The sequence below is a fragment of the Pseudonaja textilis genome, chromosome 5 (genome assembly GCF_049901715.1).
Source record: "Pseudonaja textilis isolate UNSWEBS1 chromosome 5, rPseTex1.2, whole genome shotgun sequence".
In the NCBI taxonomy this organism is placed as follows: Eukaryota; Metazoa; Chordata; class Lepidosauria; order Squamata; family Elapidae; genus Pseudonaja; species Pseudonaja textilis.
Window position 1 is genome coordinate 67,937,171 of NC_141994.1, and position 18,109 is coordinate 67,955,279.

The window sequence follows — 18,109 nt, forward strand, 5'->3', positions numbered from 1 at the left end:
ACACGCATAATATTTATGATTCTCTATATAATGTATATTAAATGTACGCAGCGTATACCACTTTTGCATGAATTAAATGAAATGTTTAATTAAGCAATTTATGAAAATGCTATCAATTTATACAAACTACGCAAACATTATCTGGACTGATGAAGCAGTCAGAATTAAGATGTTGTCCACTACATTGAAATCTGTTCAACAAGGTCCATGAAGTCCACATTTGATTGTCTTACTTATGAAGACTGCTGCCTCACCAAAGAATGGTGAATGGTGAATAGCTCCATGCACTTATCTATGTGTTGGGCATCATGCCAAGGAAGGTCACAATGTACTTTGGTCCAATCTTCCTCTTCCTAGCTGGAGGAGGCCACTGGGTGGTAACCAAAGGTAGGCATAAGAACTTCTCCAAATGTTCCCCAACCCCATGTGTGATCCTGCAACTTCCCAGATCTTGAAGGACATCATGACAATGCTTTCTTGGGTCTATTGAGAAAACAGTAAAACATCGCCCTAAATATTCCCACCAGTATAATTATAGTGTGGGCACCCAATGGCCTTCTAGATGATGTTGTGCTCAGGTCCTATGATCATCAGATAATGCATGCTTACTGGGGCTACTGGGAGTTGGGTCTTGAACCATCTGCTAGCTACAGGTTCTTCAAAGGTGCTTTTTCAAGAGGCAGGTGGACTTCTGTGTTTTTCTTTGAAGGCATGTCGCTTCTCATCCAAGAAGCTTCTTCAGCTCTGATTGCACCTGTGTTTAACATTCCCCACTATCCAGTCAGAATGGAAGAAGCTTCCTGGATAAGAAGTGACATGTCTTCAAAGAAAAATAAGAAAGCCCAGTTGCTTCTTGAAAAAGCACCTTTGACAAACCTGTAGCTAGTAGATGATTCAACCACCTTTGGGACAACCATGACCTGGATGACTGAGAATCTTCATTGGACATACAGGTTCTTGACTACCATACTAGAGTCCCCAAAAGTGTATTTTGGCCTTCCCCACAGAATTAATCATATGGTCAAGAGGAAAGAAGCAAAATTTGGTGAGGAAAAGATATATTAACCCTCAGACTACAAAGGTTGGGAAGATACTGGCAAGGCACAATGGCCACCAGTGGGAATGTTGTGGCCTCTCAGCTGATTCCAGCAGCCAAATCAGAGGAGGAGGAGGAAGCGTGACAGTCAACATCACCGTCAAGGCAACCTGAGAGCTCCTAGGGGAAGGGGGAATGGAGCTGGTAGATAGATAGAGAGAGAGAGACAGAAGCGGAGCCTGGGTCGTCCGTCAGCCCTCAGAGGCGGAGTCAACAGCTCCCAGGTCTGGAGGTGGCTGGTGAGGAAAAGGAGGAACAACTGGGTCCAATGCCTGATCCTCGGATGCACAGAGGAGAGGAGAGCAGTGGAAATCTATGGGCCGGTCCTCGGGACAGAAGAACCACTGCTGCTAGTGAAGCTCTACTCTAGCTCTGTGGATAAAAGGCAGGGGGCGGAGTTGACTAGGTGTGTCAGACAACTATTCACCTCCCTGCCAGACAGACTTGTTAGCCTGCCGTGTGAGAGAGACTTTTTGACAGGGTTGCTGGCACGCCTAATAAATAATCATTGGTTCAACTACAGAGGGTTTGTCTTGTTTGGGAGCTATTCTTCCCCTGAAGTAAAAATCAAATCAACAGCATCTGAAGCAATACATAAATCAGATGCGATCACGGAGTTGTGTCAATTCTACAACCCTTGTGGGTACAGAAGGCGAAAATATAACCATAGAAATATTAAGGTGCTCCAGGTGTAGAACTACTATATCTTCCAACATTGCACCATTGGCTATGCTGGCTAAGGTGACTGAGAACCGTTGTTCAGCGGTATTTGGTGCTGGCAGGGGGTGTTAACAAGTTTAAGTCAGTTTGAGGAGGGCACAAGAAGCTGTGAACGTCTTAATCATTCCTGCACTTAAATCCCATGTATATTAAAAAAAAAAAATAACTATAATGCTGGCTGGGGAATTCTGGGAGTTGAAGTTCACACATTTTAAATTTGCTAAGGTCAGGAAACACCGCCCTCAATGGATTGAAACGCACTGCATGAACAAACCTGCTTTTAAACCAAAGTGGACCATCATTTGAAGTTATAATCTAGTATCAACGTTAAATATACGAGCTATTTGGTACGTATGAATGCCTCTAAGATTCATTTAGCTGTCTACCTACATACCTTTTTCTTTTTGGGACCCTAAATGCAGAGCGGAGAAAAAAAAAGAAAGAACAGAGAAAATCAGAAAAACACAATAAAATTGTCAAGACAGGGTAGCGGGGTGGAAGTAGTTTGAATTCCATTTTACCGTCAGCCTAAATATCAGTGTTTTCACAAACACAGGTGGGTCTCCCATGCTTAACAACAAACTGAACCCACAGAATGGAACACTGAAAGCCTCAAACTTCTTCTAATGCTTCCCAAAATGGCCTGTCTTGGATTGCAGCTGGTCCTCACTTAACAACCAGCAACTGTTCGAAATTACAGAGCTTTACATGACTTGATTCTGGGGCTCCAACAATCATACTCTCTCCTACAGTCATATGACTGTGATTTTCAACGGGTTTTTTGCCCGATTCTGGCATTTACTTCTAGTTTTTGGCACAAACAAAAAAAACACCAATTGAATAAAATGGGTTCATTTAATGACAGCCCCCCCCCAAAAAAAAAACAGTCAAGGGACTGTTTGAGATTCATTACCAGCTGGGAATGAAAACAATTCCCAGCGCTGCAATAAAAAGACTTGTTTTTAAAATAAGCGTGTGCATAATTACGGTCTAGGAAGCCTTGGTCAAAACAGCCTAGCAACAGAAATTCAGGTCCCAATTATGGCTATAAACCGAGGACTCTTTGTGTTATGAAGCCAGAACTCATTTGCAAGGAAAAAGAGCCCAGGTGGATTTTCCACAGGTGAAATGAACATGGAAGAACAAGGGAGGGCATCCCTTTTATGCTTAGAAAAGCATAAAAAGGACTTGTGGGAGTTTGTGCGAGCTTCATCACTGGAAGCTTTCAAGAAGAGACTGGACTGCCACCTGTCCAAAATGGTGTAAGGTCTGCTTGGATGGAAGGTTGGACTAGATGACCTACAAGGTCCCTTCCAACTGTTAATCTGTATCTGTATCACCTGTGGAATATCCACCTGCTCAATAAAGTCACAGCAGGTTTAACAGGACCAAAGCATAAAGCTTTATTGAGGTTTGACCCAAAGGTGTCATTCTCACCTTCATTTTAGCATCTTCAAGTGGAAATAAAACATTTTTTAGGAAAAAAAGCAGAAAAAAAAGAAAAAAGACATGAAGGTTATAGCCTCAATGGGGACAGAGGTGCCAGATTCCCCCCAACTGCAGTGAGTGGCTGCGTTCACACAACCCATTGACCCACTCGCGTGTTTCATCCTCTTTGCGAAGCGTTCGCAAACGAGATGCGGGAGTTGTGATTTGCATATGCATATCGATATGCAAATAAGGGCCCCCTCAAGTTGGGGGGGGAAAGGGCGTCACTCACCATTTTTCAGCAGCACCCCCAACAACCAGGCTGAAAAGTTGTTGACGACCCCTCCCCTCCGTTTCTACGGCAACCAGTCCCCGCCCCTCCACGCGGCGCAACGAGAGTCCCCGCCCCTTGACGCTCCTGACAAGGGGGAATGAATTCCCTCAAGAGGTTAGAAAGCTTTGTTTGTAAAACCATTTCCGGTTCCCAAGTGAACATTGCGGGGGTAAGAACGCCTCTAGCTACCCCACACATCTAATATACAGAAAGAGGATTGCGTGGCGCTTCGGGAGGAAAAGCCGTAAGGATCGGCTGGGGTTTTTTTGGACACTCCGTGCAGTGATGGAAGTTTTGCCAATGCGGACGTTGAATCCAATTCGGAAGTGTTACAGGGGTGACAGCTTTCATTTTGTTCTTCCTCTGCGATTCCCATCCAGGAATTATTGAATTAATTCCCATCGTTGGTATATAAGCCTAAGGTAAATCTGCGCAGGCGCATTAAGATTTTCCTGGCAGAAAATTTGCTAGGGCGCCTCTCTGTAAAGATTTCGGTTGTTTGAAATTACTGTTTCGTCCGAATTTCGCAGAGACTCTGAGGGTGCTTGCAATGCGTTCGTTGCATTCTTCTATTTTTAATTAGATCCTAATTTGATTAAGGCCAACCAACCTTAATTGTGATTAAAAAAGATTCTGCAGAACTTTTTAGCTGGAATGGTACAAACGTAGAAGTGGGGGGAAACAGGAAAATTATCCTTGCTTCTCTCGCTAAGTCTAGCTAACTCTTACTTGACAGCTTTAAGACTTGTGGACTTCAACTCCCAGAATTCCTTCTCCAGTCATGTTAGCTCAGGAATTCTGGGAGTTGAAGTCCACAAGTCTTAAACTTGCCAAGTTTGAAGGTAAGTGTTAAAGACCGGGAGAAAATTTGTTGCGTTTTGTGTGTGTGCAGAAGAGATGGGGAAAGTGTGGTTTTCCTAGAGAAATTGGCTTTCCCAGGCGCGTTGGGATCCGAGAGAAAAATACAATGACGAATGTATTTTTTTTTTCATATTTTCATTCATATTGCAGAGGGATTGCGATTGTCACTTGAAGAAACGAGAACCACAACTTTGCAAAGTAGATCAAGTGGTCCTTTTCCTAGGACAGGCTCGGATGGAGGAATTTAAGCCCAAATGCAGACATGCAATACATTTAACCAATATGCCCAATCTATACCAGGGGTCTTCAACCTGGGGAACTTTAAGACTTGTGGACTTCAACTCTCAGAATTCCTCAGCCAGCTTTGCCAACAACTAATTCCCACAACACTGTCAAACTATTCACTAAGACTGTATTACTATTACTCTTGTCATCCTTCCTATTACTTATCTCCTCCCACTTATGACTATAACCATGTTGTTTGTATCTCTACGATTTATATTGTTTTATTTAGTTTCCTAGTATGATTTTGATTGCTTATTTAGTATCCTATGCCTATCACTAAGTATTGTATGTTATGATTCTTGATGAATGTACTTTTATGTACACTACACTTTGTGTGTCCAATCACACTTGGCCAATAAAGAATTCTATTCGATATTCTATTCTACAGTATATTCTATTCATTCATTCTATTATACTAAACGGGACTCTCTCTGAGAGCAGAGTCATTCCTCTTCACTTTCCTATCTCTATCTGCCCCTGCTTGTGAATTTTAGGCAATGCCATTCAGGACATTTGAAGAGTCATCTGGCTCCGCCCCTCGAACTCTTGCGCAGGCGCAGTACCACCTGACGCCCCAGGATCTTGCAACAGCTGGTCAGGTTGGAGTTCTCGGACTGCAGGTAGTGAATTTTAACTCCAAATTTAGTGAAATTGTGAATTACATTCTCACCGGATTTGGGAGCCTCCCAAGACTCCGGGGAGTCGTCTTATTGGTGGGCAGCTTGCAGCTGTAGGCTTCACAGCCCTGTTGATAGATTGAGAGTACTACAACTCCCATCATCCACAAGCCAACCTGGCTAGCCATGCTGGCTGCTGAATAGGAAATCTCTGATTAAAGCCCTAGAAAATTAGCTGGATTCAGTGGTGTTTGTATGCAAGAGCCGGACAGGATGTGGAGCACTCCTTTTTCCCTACAACAATAATTCCCCAAGGTTGGTTGGGTAATCTTGGGAATGGGTCAAATTCCCCCCCAGGGAGCTTCTGTAGTTGTGGAAGGACTCCAAGCTGGGTTTGACTGCTCTCAGTTCAGCCTCTTCACCTCTCGTGCACCCTGGTTAGGGCAGGTCGTAACAAACAACTTTTTTTCCTGTAACATTTTAGGACTTTTCAGACAATTATTTTTATCCCTTGGTTGCTTTTCTCTGCAAATTCCTGCACTCTTGCCTAAGAGGATCCTTTTTATGTGTGGATCTTGACTCCAGTCTTTTATTTCCATCACTGGAGGTTTCCAAGGAGAAACTGGACAGCCATTTGTCCAGATTAGCAATAGCACTTAGACTTATATATTGCTTTGCAGTGCTTCACAGTCCCCTCTAAGTGGTTTATAGAGTCAGCCTGTTGCCCCCAACAATCTGGGTCCTCATTTTACCCACCTCAGAAGGATGGAAGGCTGAGTCAATCTTGAGCCTGGTGCGATTCTCTTAACAACTGAGATAAGAAAGGTCGTAAAATGGGACCAAATTTACTGAACACCTATCTTACTTAGTGATGGAAATTTGGGGCTTAAGGGTTGGTCTTAAGTCAAGGACTCTCTGTAATAAAAAAAGCTGTTCAGATTTCATCGTGTACCTCATTTTAGAATAAAATAGAATTCTTTATTGGGCAAGTGTGATTGGAGACACAAGGAATTTGTCTTTGGTGCATATGCTCTCAATATACATAAAGGAAAAATAAAATACATTCATCCAGAATCATAAGATACAACACTTAGTGATAGTCATAGGTTATTAATAAGCTATCAAATCATACTAGGAAACAAATAAAACAATATCAATTGTAAAGATACAAGCAACACGGTTATATCCATTAGTAGGAAGAGATAAGTTAACTGATTTAAACTGATTGTTCTTCAGGTAAATATGCCAGTCCTCATGAATAAAACGGATATATGTCTCAACTGACAACATGGCCAACCCTCTCAGATACGAAGTACTGAATCTGTATAAAAACGTAAGTTCTGAGGAGTAATTCCAGCTTCTCCCAGTGTGGGGCCTCCAAAAATGTTGGACTTCTATTCCCCAGCCAGATGGGAGTTTATGTCCAGCCATTTGAAGGACACCTGGCTAGGACAGGCAGACTAAACTGGACTTAAATAAGAATTTCTATGAATTGTTGAATGTATAAAGTTAACTGTGAGAGGGATCTCGGAGTCCTAGTGGACAACTATTTAAATATGAACCAGCCGTGTGCTGCAGCTGTCAAAAAAAGCCAACATAGTTCCAGGCTGCATAAACAGAGGGAGAGAATCAAGATCACGGGAAGTGTTAATACCACTTTATAAGGCCTTGGTAAGGCCACACTTGGAATCCTGCATTCAGTTTTGGTCGCCACGATGTAAAAAAGATGTTGAGGTTCTAGAAAGAGTGCAGAGAAGAGCAACGAACATGATGAGGGGACTGGTGACTAAAACATATCAAGAACGGTTGCTGGAATTGGGTAGGTCTACCGTAGTTGAATGAAAGGAAAAACTAGGGGAGACATGATAGCAGTCTTCCAATATCTCAGGGGCTGCCACATAGAAGAGGGAGTCAAACTATTCTCCAAAGTGCCTGAGGGCAGGACAAGAAGCAATGGGTGGAAACCAGGGGTGGGATGTAAATATTTTTACTACCGGTTCTGTGGGTGTGGCTAGGTGAGTGTGGCCATGTGACTGGGTGGGCATGGCTTTTTTTTCAGCACCCCTTCCCCTCCATTTTTTTTTTTTTGTCTCCTGGGGCTCGGGGAAGCCTCCTGGGCGAAGAAGTAAGACAGCGAGGGGGATCCCAGCACAGCTGATCATCAAAACAGCTGATCTTTGGGAGGAAAAAAAGAAAAAGAAATATCGATTAAGCCGAACCAGTAGCTGTTTTTTTACTACCAGTTCAGCCGAATAGTAACATTTTTTACCACCGGTTTGCTCGAACCGGGCCGAACCAGTAGAATACCACCGCTGGTGGAAACTAATCAAGGAAAGAACCAACCTCGAACTATGCAGGAATCTGACAGTGAGAACAATTAACCAGTGGAATGACTTGTAAATGCTCCAACATTGGAAGTTTTTAAGAAGAGATTGTATAACCATTTGTCTGAAATGGTATAGGGGTTCCTGCCTAAGCAGGAGGTTGGACTAGAAGACCTCCAAGGTCCCTTCCAAGTCTGCTATTCTGTTCTGTTTTATTCTATTTCTATTCTATTTCTGTTCTCAATGTTTTCTTGTGTTTTGAAGCTTTTGTATCTGGGAAAGGAATACCCCAAAGGGGCTGACTATTTTCGAACCCGACTCAAGAAAGCCTTCCTGAAAAACAAGGAAGTGAAGGATCCAGAAGAAATTAAAAAACTGATTGCCAGAGGCAAATTTGTCATCAAAGAACTTGAAGCCTTGTACTTCCTCCGAAAATACAGAGCTCTGAAACAACGATACTACGAGGACAGTTGAACTCCAAGCCATTGTGCAGTCTGCAAGGTGTGTGTATCCCAGGGGTTAAATGGTGGGCGATCGGCCTGCAATGGTAATAATAAAATCTGTTGAATGATTGTGTTTGTTCCTTCGTTCTGCAGAAATCAGGGGTTGAGAGCAAAGACAGACCATCAGGATGGGTGATGGCTATTAACTGAGATAGATTTGAAAGTATTAAAAATTAGATAGATTTAAAGTTAGATTTAAGACTGGAGAACTAATAGTCCTTCATGGAAGTTAATTCTCCCAGCATCATAGCTCATTTTCCATGTTAGCTGTTGGGTGTAATTGGATGAAGGCCATCGTTGTCTGATGTGAACATCTTGTAAGCTTTCTGCTTGGTCTATAGAATGCTACAGTCATAGCTCAATCCAGCCTTGGGGTTTTGGTTTTAATAGTTTTTAATTAGAATTCTTCAGGAACTAGTCAGTGATATTCTCCAATTTGTGTCATCCAACCACAGAGTTGGTAGAAGGGTCTATAAAGATTGATTAAAGTCTGAATCTGACCCATCACTAAAATAACTCAGGACTCTCTCAGCTGCTAACAATTAACACACACATCCCAAAATTAAGCCAATGTCATCTACCCACTTCACTTCTTTTGTGAAGCTGTAAGTTAATTAAACCTGCTGGGTTATCATTTTATCTTAATATGTAACAGTAACCCTGTTTTCTTTTCACTTTCTCTTTTTATTTTCTACACCTTTCCTTTGGTTAACAAAATGCTTCCTCTACATCAAGAGTTATTCAAACACTTGGCAACTTTTTAAGATGTGTGGACTTCAACTCCCAGAATTTGGGGAGCGGGGTGGGTGGGGAGAAGGGAATCAGAAATCAATTTTCCCAAAATCAGTGCGGGAGAGGAGATTTTAATGTAGCGTTTCTCAGCTTCTGTTAACTGTTTTTAACTTCTGTTTTTAAGATGTGTGGACTTCAACTCCCAGGGTTTCCCAGGCAGTTAGAATTCTGGGAGTTGAAGTCCACACATCTTAAAAAGTTGCCAAACTTGAAAAACCCTGGGCTACATAAAGGACATTTGTTGTTGTTGCGGTCCCTTTTTCAATTCCATCCTCACCTTTTGCTGTTTTTTGTCATGCGCTAGGAAATCTAGGGTCTTCTGTGCAGACTCCACCCTGAGTCACATGACCAGGAAATAGAATTTGGATACAAGTGTCAATAACTTCATGAGCCAAGCTGCCCATAGAGATCATCACCATCTTTTAACAGTGGAATCTGGGCTGCAGCTGAGTGTTTAATGGCTGGATGCCCTTTCTGTCACCAATACGGAGCTTTGTTTAGCAGATATATTCTCATTGTGCTCGGAGAGAAAAATATCTGCCTTTACCTAGGATTGAACTCACAGCCTCCTGATTGTGAGGTGAGAGCTCCATCTCTAAGCCACCATACCACTCCAGCTTCCCATAGGGGGAAATTTTATCTTCTGACCCTATCCAGCCTAATTTAGATCTTGAACTTTCTTTTGATGGCTCATCCGTCGTGCCAAAATTTATGGTCTGCATCTAATCAGAAACCATTTTTTTTCCAGTTTCATGCAAAAAGTATCCAAGAGGGTTGCAAGTCATCAATAAACCTAAATTGTTTTCTCTCTGATCAAAATTTAGACATCTCAGCAACTTCTGAGATGTTGCTTCTGAGGACAGAGAAATGGAGAATGATGCACAAACTCGTTTCCTTTTTATTAAGTACGACAGCAGCATTGTTGTTGATGTGTAGTTTTCCCAGCACGTGCAGCTAGTAAAACTTTTGCAAAGGTAAGTGGGAGTTGTTCTTCAAACACCAGTGCAAATGTAAAACACAAATGAATCTGCCAAAGTTTGTTACTCGGCTTGCATTTCATCGTGCTGGTTTTGGAGATGGAACTGTTCCACTCCCGGTTCGGTGATCGCACGTGTGTGCACACCTAATGCACACGCACCTAACATGTGTCCCCCACACCAGCTGAGGCCTGCAGCACCCATCACCTGAGAGGATAAAGAGAAAAGCACCTGGCTGGGTGAGAGGGCCGATCCTTCGCTTTTCTCTTCTTTCTCCTCTCAATTGATGGTTGGAGGCTTTTTTCCCCTCCTCAGCTGATCCTCGGAGGCTCTTTTTTACTACCGGTTTGCTACCAGTTTGATTTAACCAGGCCAAACCGGTAGCATACCACCACTGTGGAGATGCTATTTTGCAAACTCGCCCAGAGTTTTGCTTCCTATTTTCACGCACTGAGAAAGAATGCCTGTTGGTGGCATCCTTAACGCCATTTCAAAACTGCGTGCAACAATGGAGTTAAAACTAAGCACAGGCTAAAGTACAAACTGCATTCAGATCCTGAGTTTCTTGCTAATGCAAACCTGACGCATAGATTTGATGCTCCATTGAGAATAAGGGGTGAAATAGAAAGGGTTCAGAATCTGTTTAATTCAGGGATACTTTAAGTGAGGGGGTGTTAAATTTCCTGCATTAAACATAGAGTCCTTTTTTTTTGGGGGGGGGGGTAAAAAATAAAGTATAAGACATTCATATCAGCTACCTGGAAAACAAAGAAATTTGTATTTTTGTTACAGTGATTTTACATGCATTTAACCGATTAAAGGTTGCCTGCACTGTTAATGTTTTAAGAAACAGCCGCTTAAATGCATCGAGACACCGTAATTCCCAGAATTCATCTCTCTGGTTGCATCAAGATCAGCAAGATGTTGCATGAACTGGAACAAAGTGTCACCAGACTAATAAGAATTCAGCACCTGAACACAATCAGATCTGTGGAAATCCTATTTTTACCTGTTCGTGCATCTTTGCAGGGCTGACTAATCAAAACATCATATTGAACAAGCTCGGCCTGTTGTTTCCCAGGGCTTGGGGAGATATAAATCGCATTTCTCTTTCTCCTGGTGCCCTACGCCCTTCCATAGGACAGTCTTGGTGGAAGAAGATGCGCTCTTCCAATTTCCTGTATTTTAGAACATTGGAAAGAGTTGCGGATGGAATAGCATCCGAGTCATATGGGAGTTTTCACAGTATATATGATCTTAGGGGTCAGGTGCAGTTAGGCCTTGAGTTGTGACTGGTTGTGGGGTCCTTGGTGCTCTCTGAACTTGGTTTTCTTGCAGACGTTTCATTACCGACCTAGGTAACATCGTCAGTCTTACAAAGGAGTAGGGATATAAGTGGGGATATCTGTTTAGATATAAGTGGCTTGCCTTGCTAGTGTTGGTGGGAGAAAGAGGAATGTTGTTCCCAAGAAGAAAACAACACTCATCAACACTGACAGGAAAAAATCACTTGTATATAAACAGAGCAAATCCCACTTCCTTCTAGCACTGATGATGTTACCTAGTTGGGTAATGAAACGTTGCCAAGAAAGCCACTGATCTCAGACAGCACCAAGGACCCCTCATTTCAACCCTGAACTACAAACTCTGTATAATTTAGCAAGCATTCAAAGTTCCGACAACCGGCTCCTACCTTGCAGTCACATGATCACATTTTGGGCATTTAGGAACCAGCCTGCATCTCTGGCCATTTGCTGTGTCCAGCAGTGACCCTGATTTTATATATATGTATTTGGGCCTTTTATATATAAACAGTATACACTGTGTGTGTGTATACACACACACACTATATATATATCCACTGTGAGGAAAAATATATCGAGTGGGACCTCGTTGAAATGTTGCCAAGATGCTCTCAATCTTACATGGGAAAAGACCCGAACACACCAAGACTTGCATACCTGTACCCGGGAAAATCTATGAATATATATGTGTGTGTGTGTGTGTGTTCTTAAGTTTTTGCGGGTACTTACATGTATGGTATTCAGCTTTGTCCGGGTATTTTCCCACATCATTATAGTTGTGCTTTTAAAGTTGTACCCGAACAAAGCTGAATGCCATATATATATATATATTGAGTATATATATATACAGACGAACTCAATACAGAAGCCTGATGATGGCAGATGAGATTCTGCCAAAACGTTGCTACAACTTTAAAAGTACAACTATGATGATGTGGGAAAATACCCGAACAAAGCTGAATACCATACATGTAAGTACCTGCGAAAACTTAAGAAAATATATATATATATATATACACACACACACACAGTTTATATATAAAAGGCCCGGATTTATATATAAAAGGCCCGAATTATGTAATTTGTATTGGGCACAGATGTATGATACATAGTGCATGATATCATTGTGACTTCTACCCAATGCCTATGGAAGCAGTTCAGTTTGGGATTTGAAGTGCGTTAATTCTTGCTTTTGACTTACACACCTCTTTTATACTTATCTTTGGCAAGAAACGGTTTTTGTTTGTAGAAAGACTATGGAATCCTTGGTGCTCTCTGAACTTGGTTGTTTACTTGCAGACATTTTGTTACCAGACTAGACAACATCATCAGCGTTAGAAGGGAGTGGGGTTCACTCTCTGTTTACACACAGTATAAGTTAGAGGTTTATATTAAGTAGATTATTCTGTCCATGTTGGAGGAAGTAAGCCTGATCAGGGAACTATTAAGGTGAAAACACTCCCCGCCAACACCAACAAGGCAAGCTATTGCATATAAAATGAGAGTAAAGTCCACTCCCTTCTAGTACTGATGATGTAACCTAGATGGGGTCATTAAATGTCTGCAAGTAAACAACCAGGCTCAGAGAGAAGCCAGGATTCCACAGTTCAACCCTGAGCTACAAATATTCTCTTCTTTTGGAAAAGTCTTGTCACATTTCAGGAACATAATTTCAGGAGACGTAGGGGAAAGGAGCGCCAAATGGGACTGAGGTAATCTAAACTTTAGTGGAACATTATAGTCCAGTGGTGGCTAGCCTTTTCGGGCTCCCGTGCTGAAAATTGTGCTTGCACGCCAGCACCCAAAAGGCAATGCACATACCCCCCCCCCATGCCCCCTGCGCATGTGCGTGATCCCTCCATGCCACCCCCTTACCTACACTTCGCATGCGTGTGCGCCTCCCAGCTGATTTTCGAGCCATTTTCGGGCACCCAGAGGCTCAAGGGAAGCCTCTGCAGCCTCCGGAGGCCAAAAATGGGCCCGTGTTGTCACTTCTGATATTTCTGGAAATACAGGAAGTGATAAAATGGGCCTGTTTTTCGGCCTCCAAAGGCTGCAGAGGCTTCCCTCAAGCCTCTGGGAGGCCGAAAAAGTCCCGAAAATCAGCTGGGAGGTGTATGCATGTACAGTCAGGTAAGTTTGCCCAAGGCTCGCATGCCCACACAAATGGGTCTACATGCCACTTTCGCCATCATGGTTATAGTCTATCTGGAATGGTAAATATGCTGTGCTGGGTGAGATAAAATCCCTCAGCTCCTCCTTCTCTGCCCTGGAGCAAGGAACCTCATGCATAAAACCGAGCCCCAGAGAAAGAAAACAATATTTATTTGCTACCAGTCGATGTTCCAGCCTCCATTTAGCTCTAAGGCTGGTCCTCGAAAGTGCGGAAAAGTCTCAAACTTCTGGGGGGAAAGCGAAACGAAACGAAAACAAGCTAGAAGACAATTGGAAGTTTCTGCGTGTGCCCAGAGACTCCGAAGAACTTTTAGGAGGATGTGTCGGTTTGTGTTTCACAAGCGTTGGAGAAGTTGAAGAACCAGCTTTCCGAGATGTTCAGTACTTATTTTTCCACTGTGAGGAAAATAAGCCGTGGGAAAACTATATACTTGGCAGGTTCAGGAAAACAACATGATGGAAGAAAAAGTAATGTTAAAAATGTTTTGTCCTAATAATTTAGTATGAACGGTAGAAAAAAAACAAACACGTGTTGGGTTTCCCGAAGGACCCTTGAAGGAAAAAAGGATTTGACAGTATTTTGAATTTGTTTTACATGATTATACATTTCGTCTTGGACTTCTTTTTCTTCTTTTTGCCATTTTTGCTCATCTTCTCTTTGTGCTTCCGGATCTCTCGAACTAATGTGTAAAAAGCATCATCGACACCCTGCAGAGAGAAGAGGAAAAAAATTTTTTAGTAGATTTGGTCGAGCTTTGGGTAGATTAGCATGTTGTGTGAATTCAGCCCATAAGCTAATTTATGATTCAATGTCTTGTAAAAAAAAACACACCAGTAAGCCAGTTAAGGGTGCCATGTAAACCCAACAATTATGTACAACAGCAACAAGAAGCAAGGATGAAATGTAGTTGATTAGCATGCATTTCTTAGCTATTTTACTTTCCAAAAGGGAGGAAAAACAGTACTATATATTTCTGTGAGAGAGAGAGAGAGAAAACCTAAGAGCAAAGGACACCATCATTCAATGAATAAGCCACTGCTAAATAGTTCCAAATTTTATTCAATCAGATAATATCCAGCAGTGAGAATTTTATATTCACAAACATGGAAAAAGGCACATTGAATCCCACAACAGAAGTAGTAATGGAATTAGCAATAATAGAAAAATCGTCTCTTTAATTAAAGAAAGGAATTTATCTAGCTTTGGTTCTATATGGAAACCACTTCTGGACTTTCTGCTCGAAACTAGAAAAATAAAGTGAAACTTTTGACTTTAGATTTGGGTGACATTTTATGGTGCTTTTGTAAGAGAAACGGCTTATATATAAAAAGAGTGGTCACAGAGTTAAACTTTTTCATCACTGTTGTAAATGCAAACAATCGCTGTATGAGGCAGTCACTAAATGAGGACTACCTGCACACGCTTGTTGGTAAAACAGATGTTATATATATTGGAGGCAGTCTTTCAGAAATCAGGACTCAGCTGCTCAAAGCAACCAACCAGAACCCAGCACAAGCAACAAACCCATCAGGAATCACCACTGCAAAAATTCTTTTATTAGAGAGAGAAAAGACAATTATCTACATTAATTGGTGATTGGAAACTCTGCATGGACTTTTGGCATTAAAAAAAAAACACCTTTTGATTTATGGTTTTGATTATTATAGATTATACAGTAGAGAGAAGAGTAGTCCGGATGTAACACTGGATGGAAGACTGCTATCAAGTCATCCCTAGTCCTTCCTTTTGTTAGACTACATCAGGGGTTGGCAACCTTAAACACTCAAAGAGCCACAAAGGTCCTAACCAGAAGCTCCCCAGTTCAATTCTGGAGCTGATCAGAAGTCTGGTTCCCCCATCATAGAGTCTTCTAGTGCGCTGTACTCAACCCCCCCCCTCACGGCCAACCAGAAGCTCCTCTCAAAATTGTGGCATCGACTGGCGACAGGAAGCCGCAGCTGAGGGATGAAAGAGCCCCATGCGGCTCCAGAGCTGCGGGTTGCCGACTCCTGGACTAGATTTATTCATAATTCCTGCAACTCTTCTTCATGTGTTTTAGCCTCTAACCTCCTAATCACCTTTGTCACTCTTCTCTGTTTCTGAGTCTCCATTATCTTTTTGCCTGTTTGTTTTTTTTTGACATTTTGGGAGGGGCAGTTGATCCACTATCGTACACAATTTAGTTCCTTCAAATGTGTTGGGACTACAATCTCTAACATCCCTAGAGCTTCTTTTGCAATAGGCCATGAGAGACCAGCCTCTCAGGGCACAATCAGAGGGAATCAAAAGTTCCACACCGCAAAACTTCGAAAAGAGTTCAATCAAGCTGCTAGTTTACAATCGTTTTGAAATTAAAAGAGGAATCATCAGAGAAAAGTTGGGAGTTAAGATTTGATTCATATGGGTTGATCACATTTTTTTCTCCTCTCGAATGCTTAAGGTATTCTCCCCCCCCCAAACAAAAATGAAACTTACCCTGTTTACATTAAAAGGCATTTTTTAATTTTCATGCACCTGGGAGTCTTTTCTTCGATGTTGACTTTTGTCAATCGGTGCTGCTGAATCTCTCGCACCAAGGTATAGAAAGCATCTTCCACTCTCTGTTGTTGCAAGACAACTCCTTTAGAGTCGGTTTTCATTTAAGCAGGCGATAAAAGCAGGCTCTCGGAGCCAAGAGGAAATGGAAGTGGGCTGTCGGGCTTAGGAGAAAGGAGGACTGAGGGGTCTCCAGCCTTTCCTGGTATAAATCTTGGGCTACCATCCTGCATTCATCATGGTTGACGGCAAAATGTTTAAACCTTCCATACACTGCAATCCTTTGTCTATGGAGATTCTCAGTCATCCAGGTCATGGTTGTCCCAAAGGTGCTTTTTTCAGGAAGCACCTGGACTTTCTGGGGTTTTTTTTTGAAGACGTTTCGCTTCTCATCCAAGAAGCTTCTTCAGCTCTGACTGGATGGTGGGCAATGGAAGGATTGATGCGTCTTGCAGACAGCTGGTCATTTGCATTCATTTTAGTCATTGAGGCCACCTGGAGGTTTATCTGTGTCATCAGATAACCTTAACGACTCTCAAAAAGGAATGCAAACGACCAGCTGTCTGCAAGGAGTATCAATCCTTCCATTTCCCCACCATCCAGTCAGAGCCGAAGCAGCTTCTTGGATGAGAAGCGAAACGTCTTCAAAGAAAAACAAGAAAGTCCAGTTGCCTCTTGAAAAAAGCACCTTTGGAATCGCAATCCTTCAGGTAGGCTGGGTCCACAATATTATCTAGAGAACATCAGGTTCTGCAGGTTCTAATCCCCAAAGTGCTTTTTCAATAAGCAACTGGGCTTTATTTTTCCTTGAAGACGTTTTCGCTTCTCATCCTGCTGTAAACAGGAGATAGGTGGTATCATATTCCTTCCCCTCTGTTGGGAGGGCAATTTTACAATTTTAATGTAAATGGCCTCTTTGACCCCTCTTTCAAACCAGCGGTCCTCTCCGTCCAGAATGTGGACTTTGCTGTCTTCAAAAGAGTGGTCTTTGCCTTTTAAATGCAGGTGGACTGCTGAATCTTGTCCTGATGGGTTTGTTCTCTTACGTTGTGACATGCATTTGTGAAGTGGCTGTTTTGTTTCTCCAATGTGCATCTCTCACTGCATTGTCCTGCATACACGCACACTTCAAACTCAAGAATGCACAAGGCAGAAGCCTGTCCACCCTGAGGACAAAACACTCCAGACACAACCTGAGCAATGTGATATATGCAGTACTATGCCGTGAGACATTCAGTCAGAATGAAAGAAGCTTCACAAATGAGAAGAGAAATGTCTTCAAGGAAAAACAAAGGAAGCCCAGTTGCCTTTTGAAAAAGCAACCATGGTCCCAGATGACTGAGAATCTCCATAAACTACAGGTTTTGGCTTAAGTCTCTTGTGTTAAGCCATAGTGTGATTAATTTTGTGAGAGTTTGGAGTGGACTTAGCCAGTATGGTGTATGGTTTCAGCACACTGTGGCTCTTTCAAAGATGAACGAAGTGGCTCCAACCAGATTTAATTCATTTGATTATATCCAGTGTCCAAAACCAGTAACAATTTAGGAGCTAAGTCAAGTGGGTCTTGAACCCTTTGGGAGCCATTTCAGCATCAAATCTCTGGTCCATATTGAATATTATGGAGGAAGTTCTACTCAAATCTGGCTCAGTTTCACCTTAACATTTAGGGCTGCAGAATATTCTTTCTTCCTCATAGCTTTAACTCTCATGGTGAAAACTTTCATATAAACTTATTTCTCCTCTTGATTTCATCTGAAAAACATCTCAGGACAGGGGTGTCAAACTAAAGGCCCACGGGCCCAATCTGGCCTGCAATGTGGTCAGATCCGGCCCGCAGGGCTATCCTGGAAAATATAAGGGGCTGGCCCGCGTCGCTTCGGTCCAGTCTAACAGCATCACTTCAGCCCGGTCAACCCAACGTGAAAAGGGAACATCCGGCCAGCATGGCTTTGGCCCAGTCTACCCAATGCGAAGAGGAAACATGCTAGCAGTTTGGGGAGTGACGTGACGCTGGCCACACCCACCCATCTGGCCACGCCCAGTGAGTCATGTCAAACTGGCTACGCCTACCCAGTCGGTCATGCCCGTCCAGCCCCGCAAGGTCAACCACAGCCCTGATGCAGCCCTCAAATGAAATTGAGTTTGACCCCTCCTGCC

The 18,109-nt window shown here is 42.5% G+C and overlaps 3 protein-coding genes across 6 annotated transcripts in view; 1 reads left to right on the forward strand and 2 right to left on the reverse strand.

Annotated features, from left to right (window-relative positions):
- Positions 1-3,604, reverse strand: part of DNAI7 (dynein axonemal intermediate chain 7) — a 31,479-nt gene extending 27,875 nt beyond the window's left edge. Inside the window, exon 1 of the mRNA XM_087935265.1 lies at positions 3,537-3,604. Within this exon, the coding sequence (XP_087791391.1) occupies positions 3,537-3,539 (3 nt within the window). The 5' untranslated portion in view covers positions 3,540-3,604. The remainder of the gene's footprint in view (positions 1-3,536) is intronic.
- Positions 3,605-5,209: 1,605 nt separating this feature from the next.
- On the forward strand, positions 5,210-8,237 carry ETFRF1 (electron transfer flavoprotein regulatory factor 1). Of its 2 annotated transcripts, none has more exons than XM_026708586.2 (3): positions 5,210-5,344; positions 6,578-6,674; positions 7,930-8,237. In XM_026708586.2, exons 2-3 carry the CDS (start codon positions 6,630-6,632, stop codon positions 8,137-8,139), a joined length of 255 nt encoding a protein of 84 aa, XP_026564371.2. In that variant the 5' UTR covers positions 5,210-5,344; positions 6,578-6,629; the 3' UTR covers positions 8,140-8,237. The 2 variants fall into 2 exon arrangements, with proteins under 2 accessions (XP_026564371.2, XP_087791394.1); XM_087935268.1 differs by having other exon boundaries at positions 5,242-5,332; positions 6,564-6,674.
- Positions 8,238-13,549: 5,312 nt separating this feature from the next.
- The window catches only part of KRAS (KRas proto-oncogene, GTPase), a 38,558-nt gene continuing 33,998 nt past the window's right edge, over positions 13,550-18,109 (reverse strand). Inside the window, exons 5-6 of one of the 3 annotated variants that reach the window (XM_026708231.2) lie at positions 15,893-16,017; positions 13,550-14,124 (exon numbers count right to left, since the gene is read on the reverse strand). In XM_026708231.2, the coding sequence (XP_026564016.1) occupies positions 15,898-16,017 (120 nt within the window). In that variant the 3' untranslated portion in view covers positions 13,550-14,124; positions 15,893-15,897. The remainder of the gene's footprint in view (positions 14,125-15,892; positions 16,018-18,109) is intronic. The other 2 variants (XM_087935267.1, XM_087935266.1) reach the window with 2 other exon arrangements.

What these genes read in the sequence shown, in the direction of transcription:
- ETFRF1 (XM_026708586.2), top strand. Translation starts at nt 6,630, where the DNA reads ATGGCCAACCCTCTCAGATACGAAGTACTGAATCTGTATAAAAAC. An exon ending in TACTGAATCTGTATAAAAAC is followed by an intron (nt 6,675 to 7,929) that starts GTAAGTTCTGAG and finishes TGTGTTTTGAAG; the next exon opens with CTTTTGTATCTGGGAAAGGA.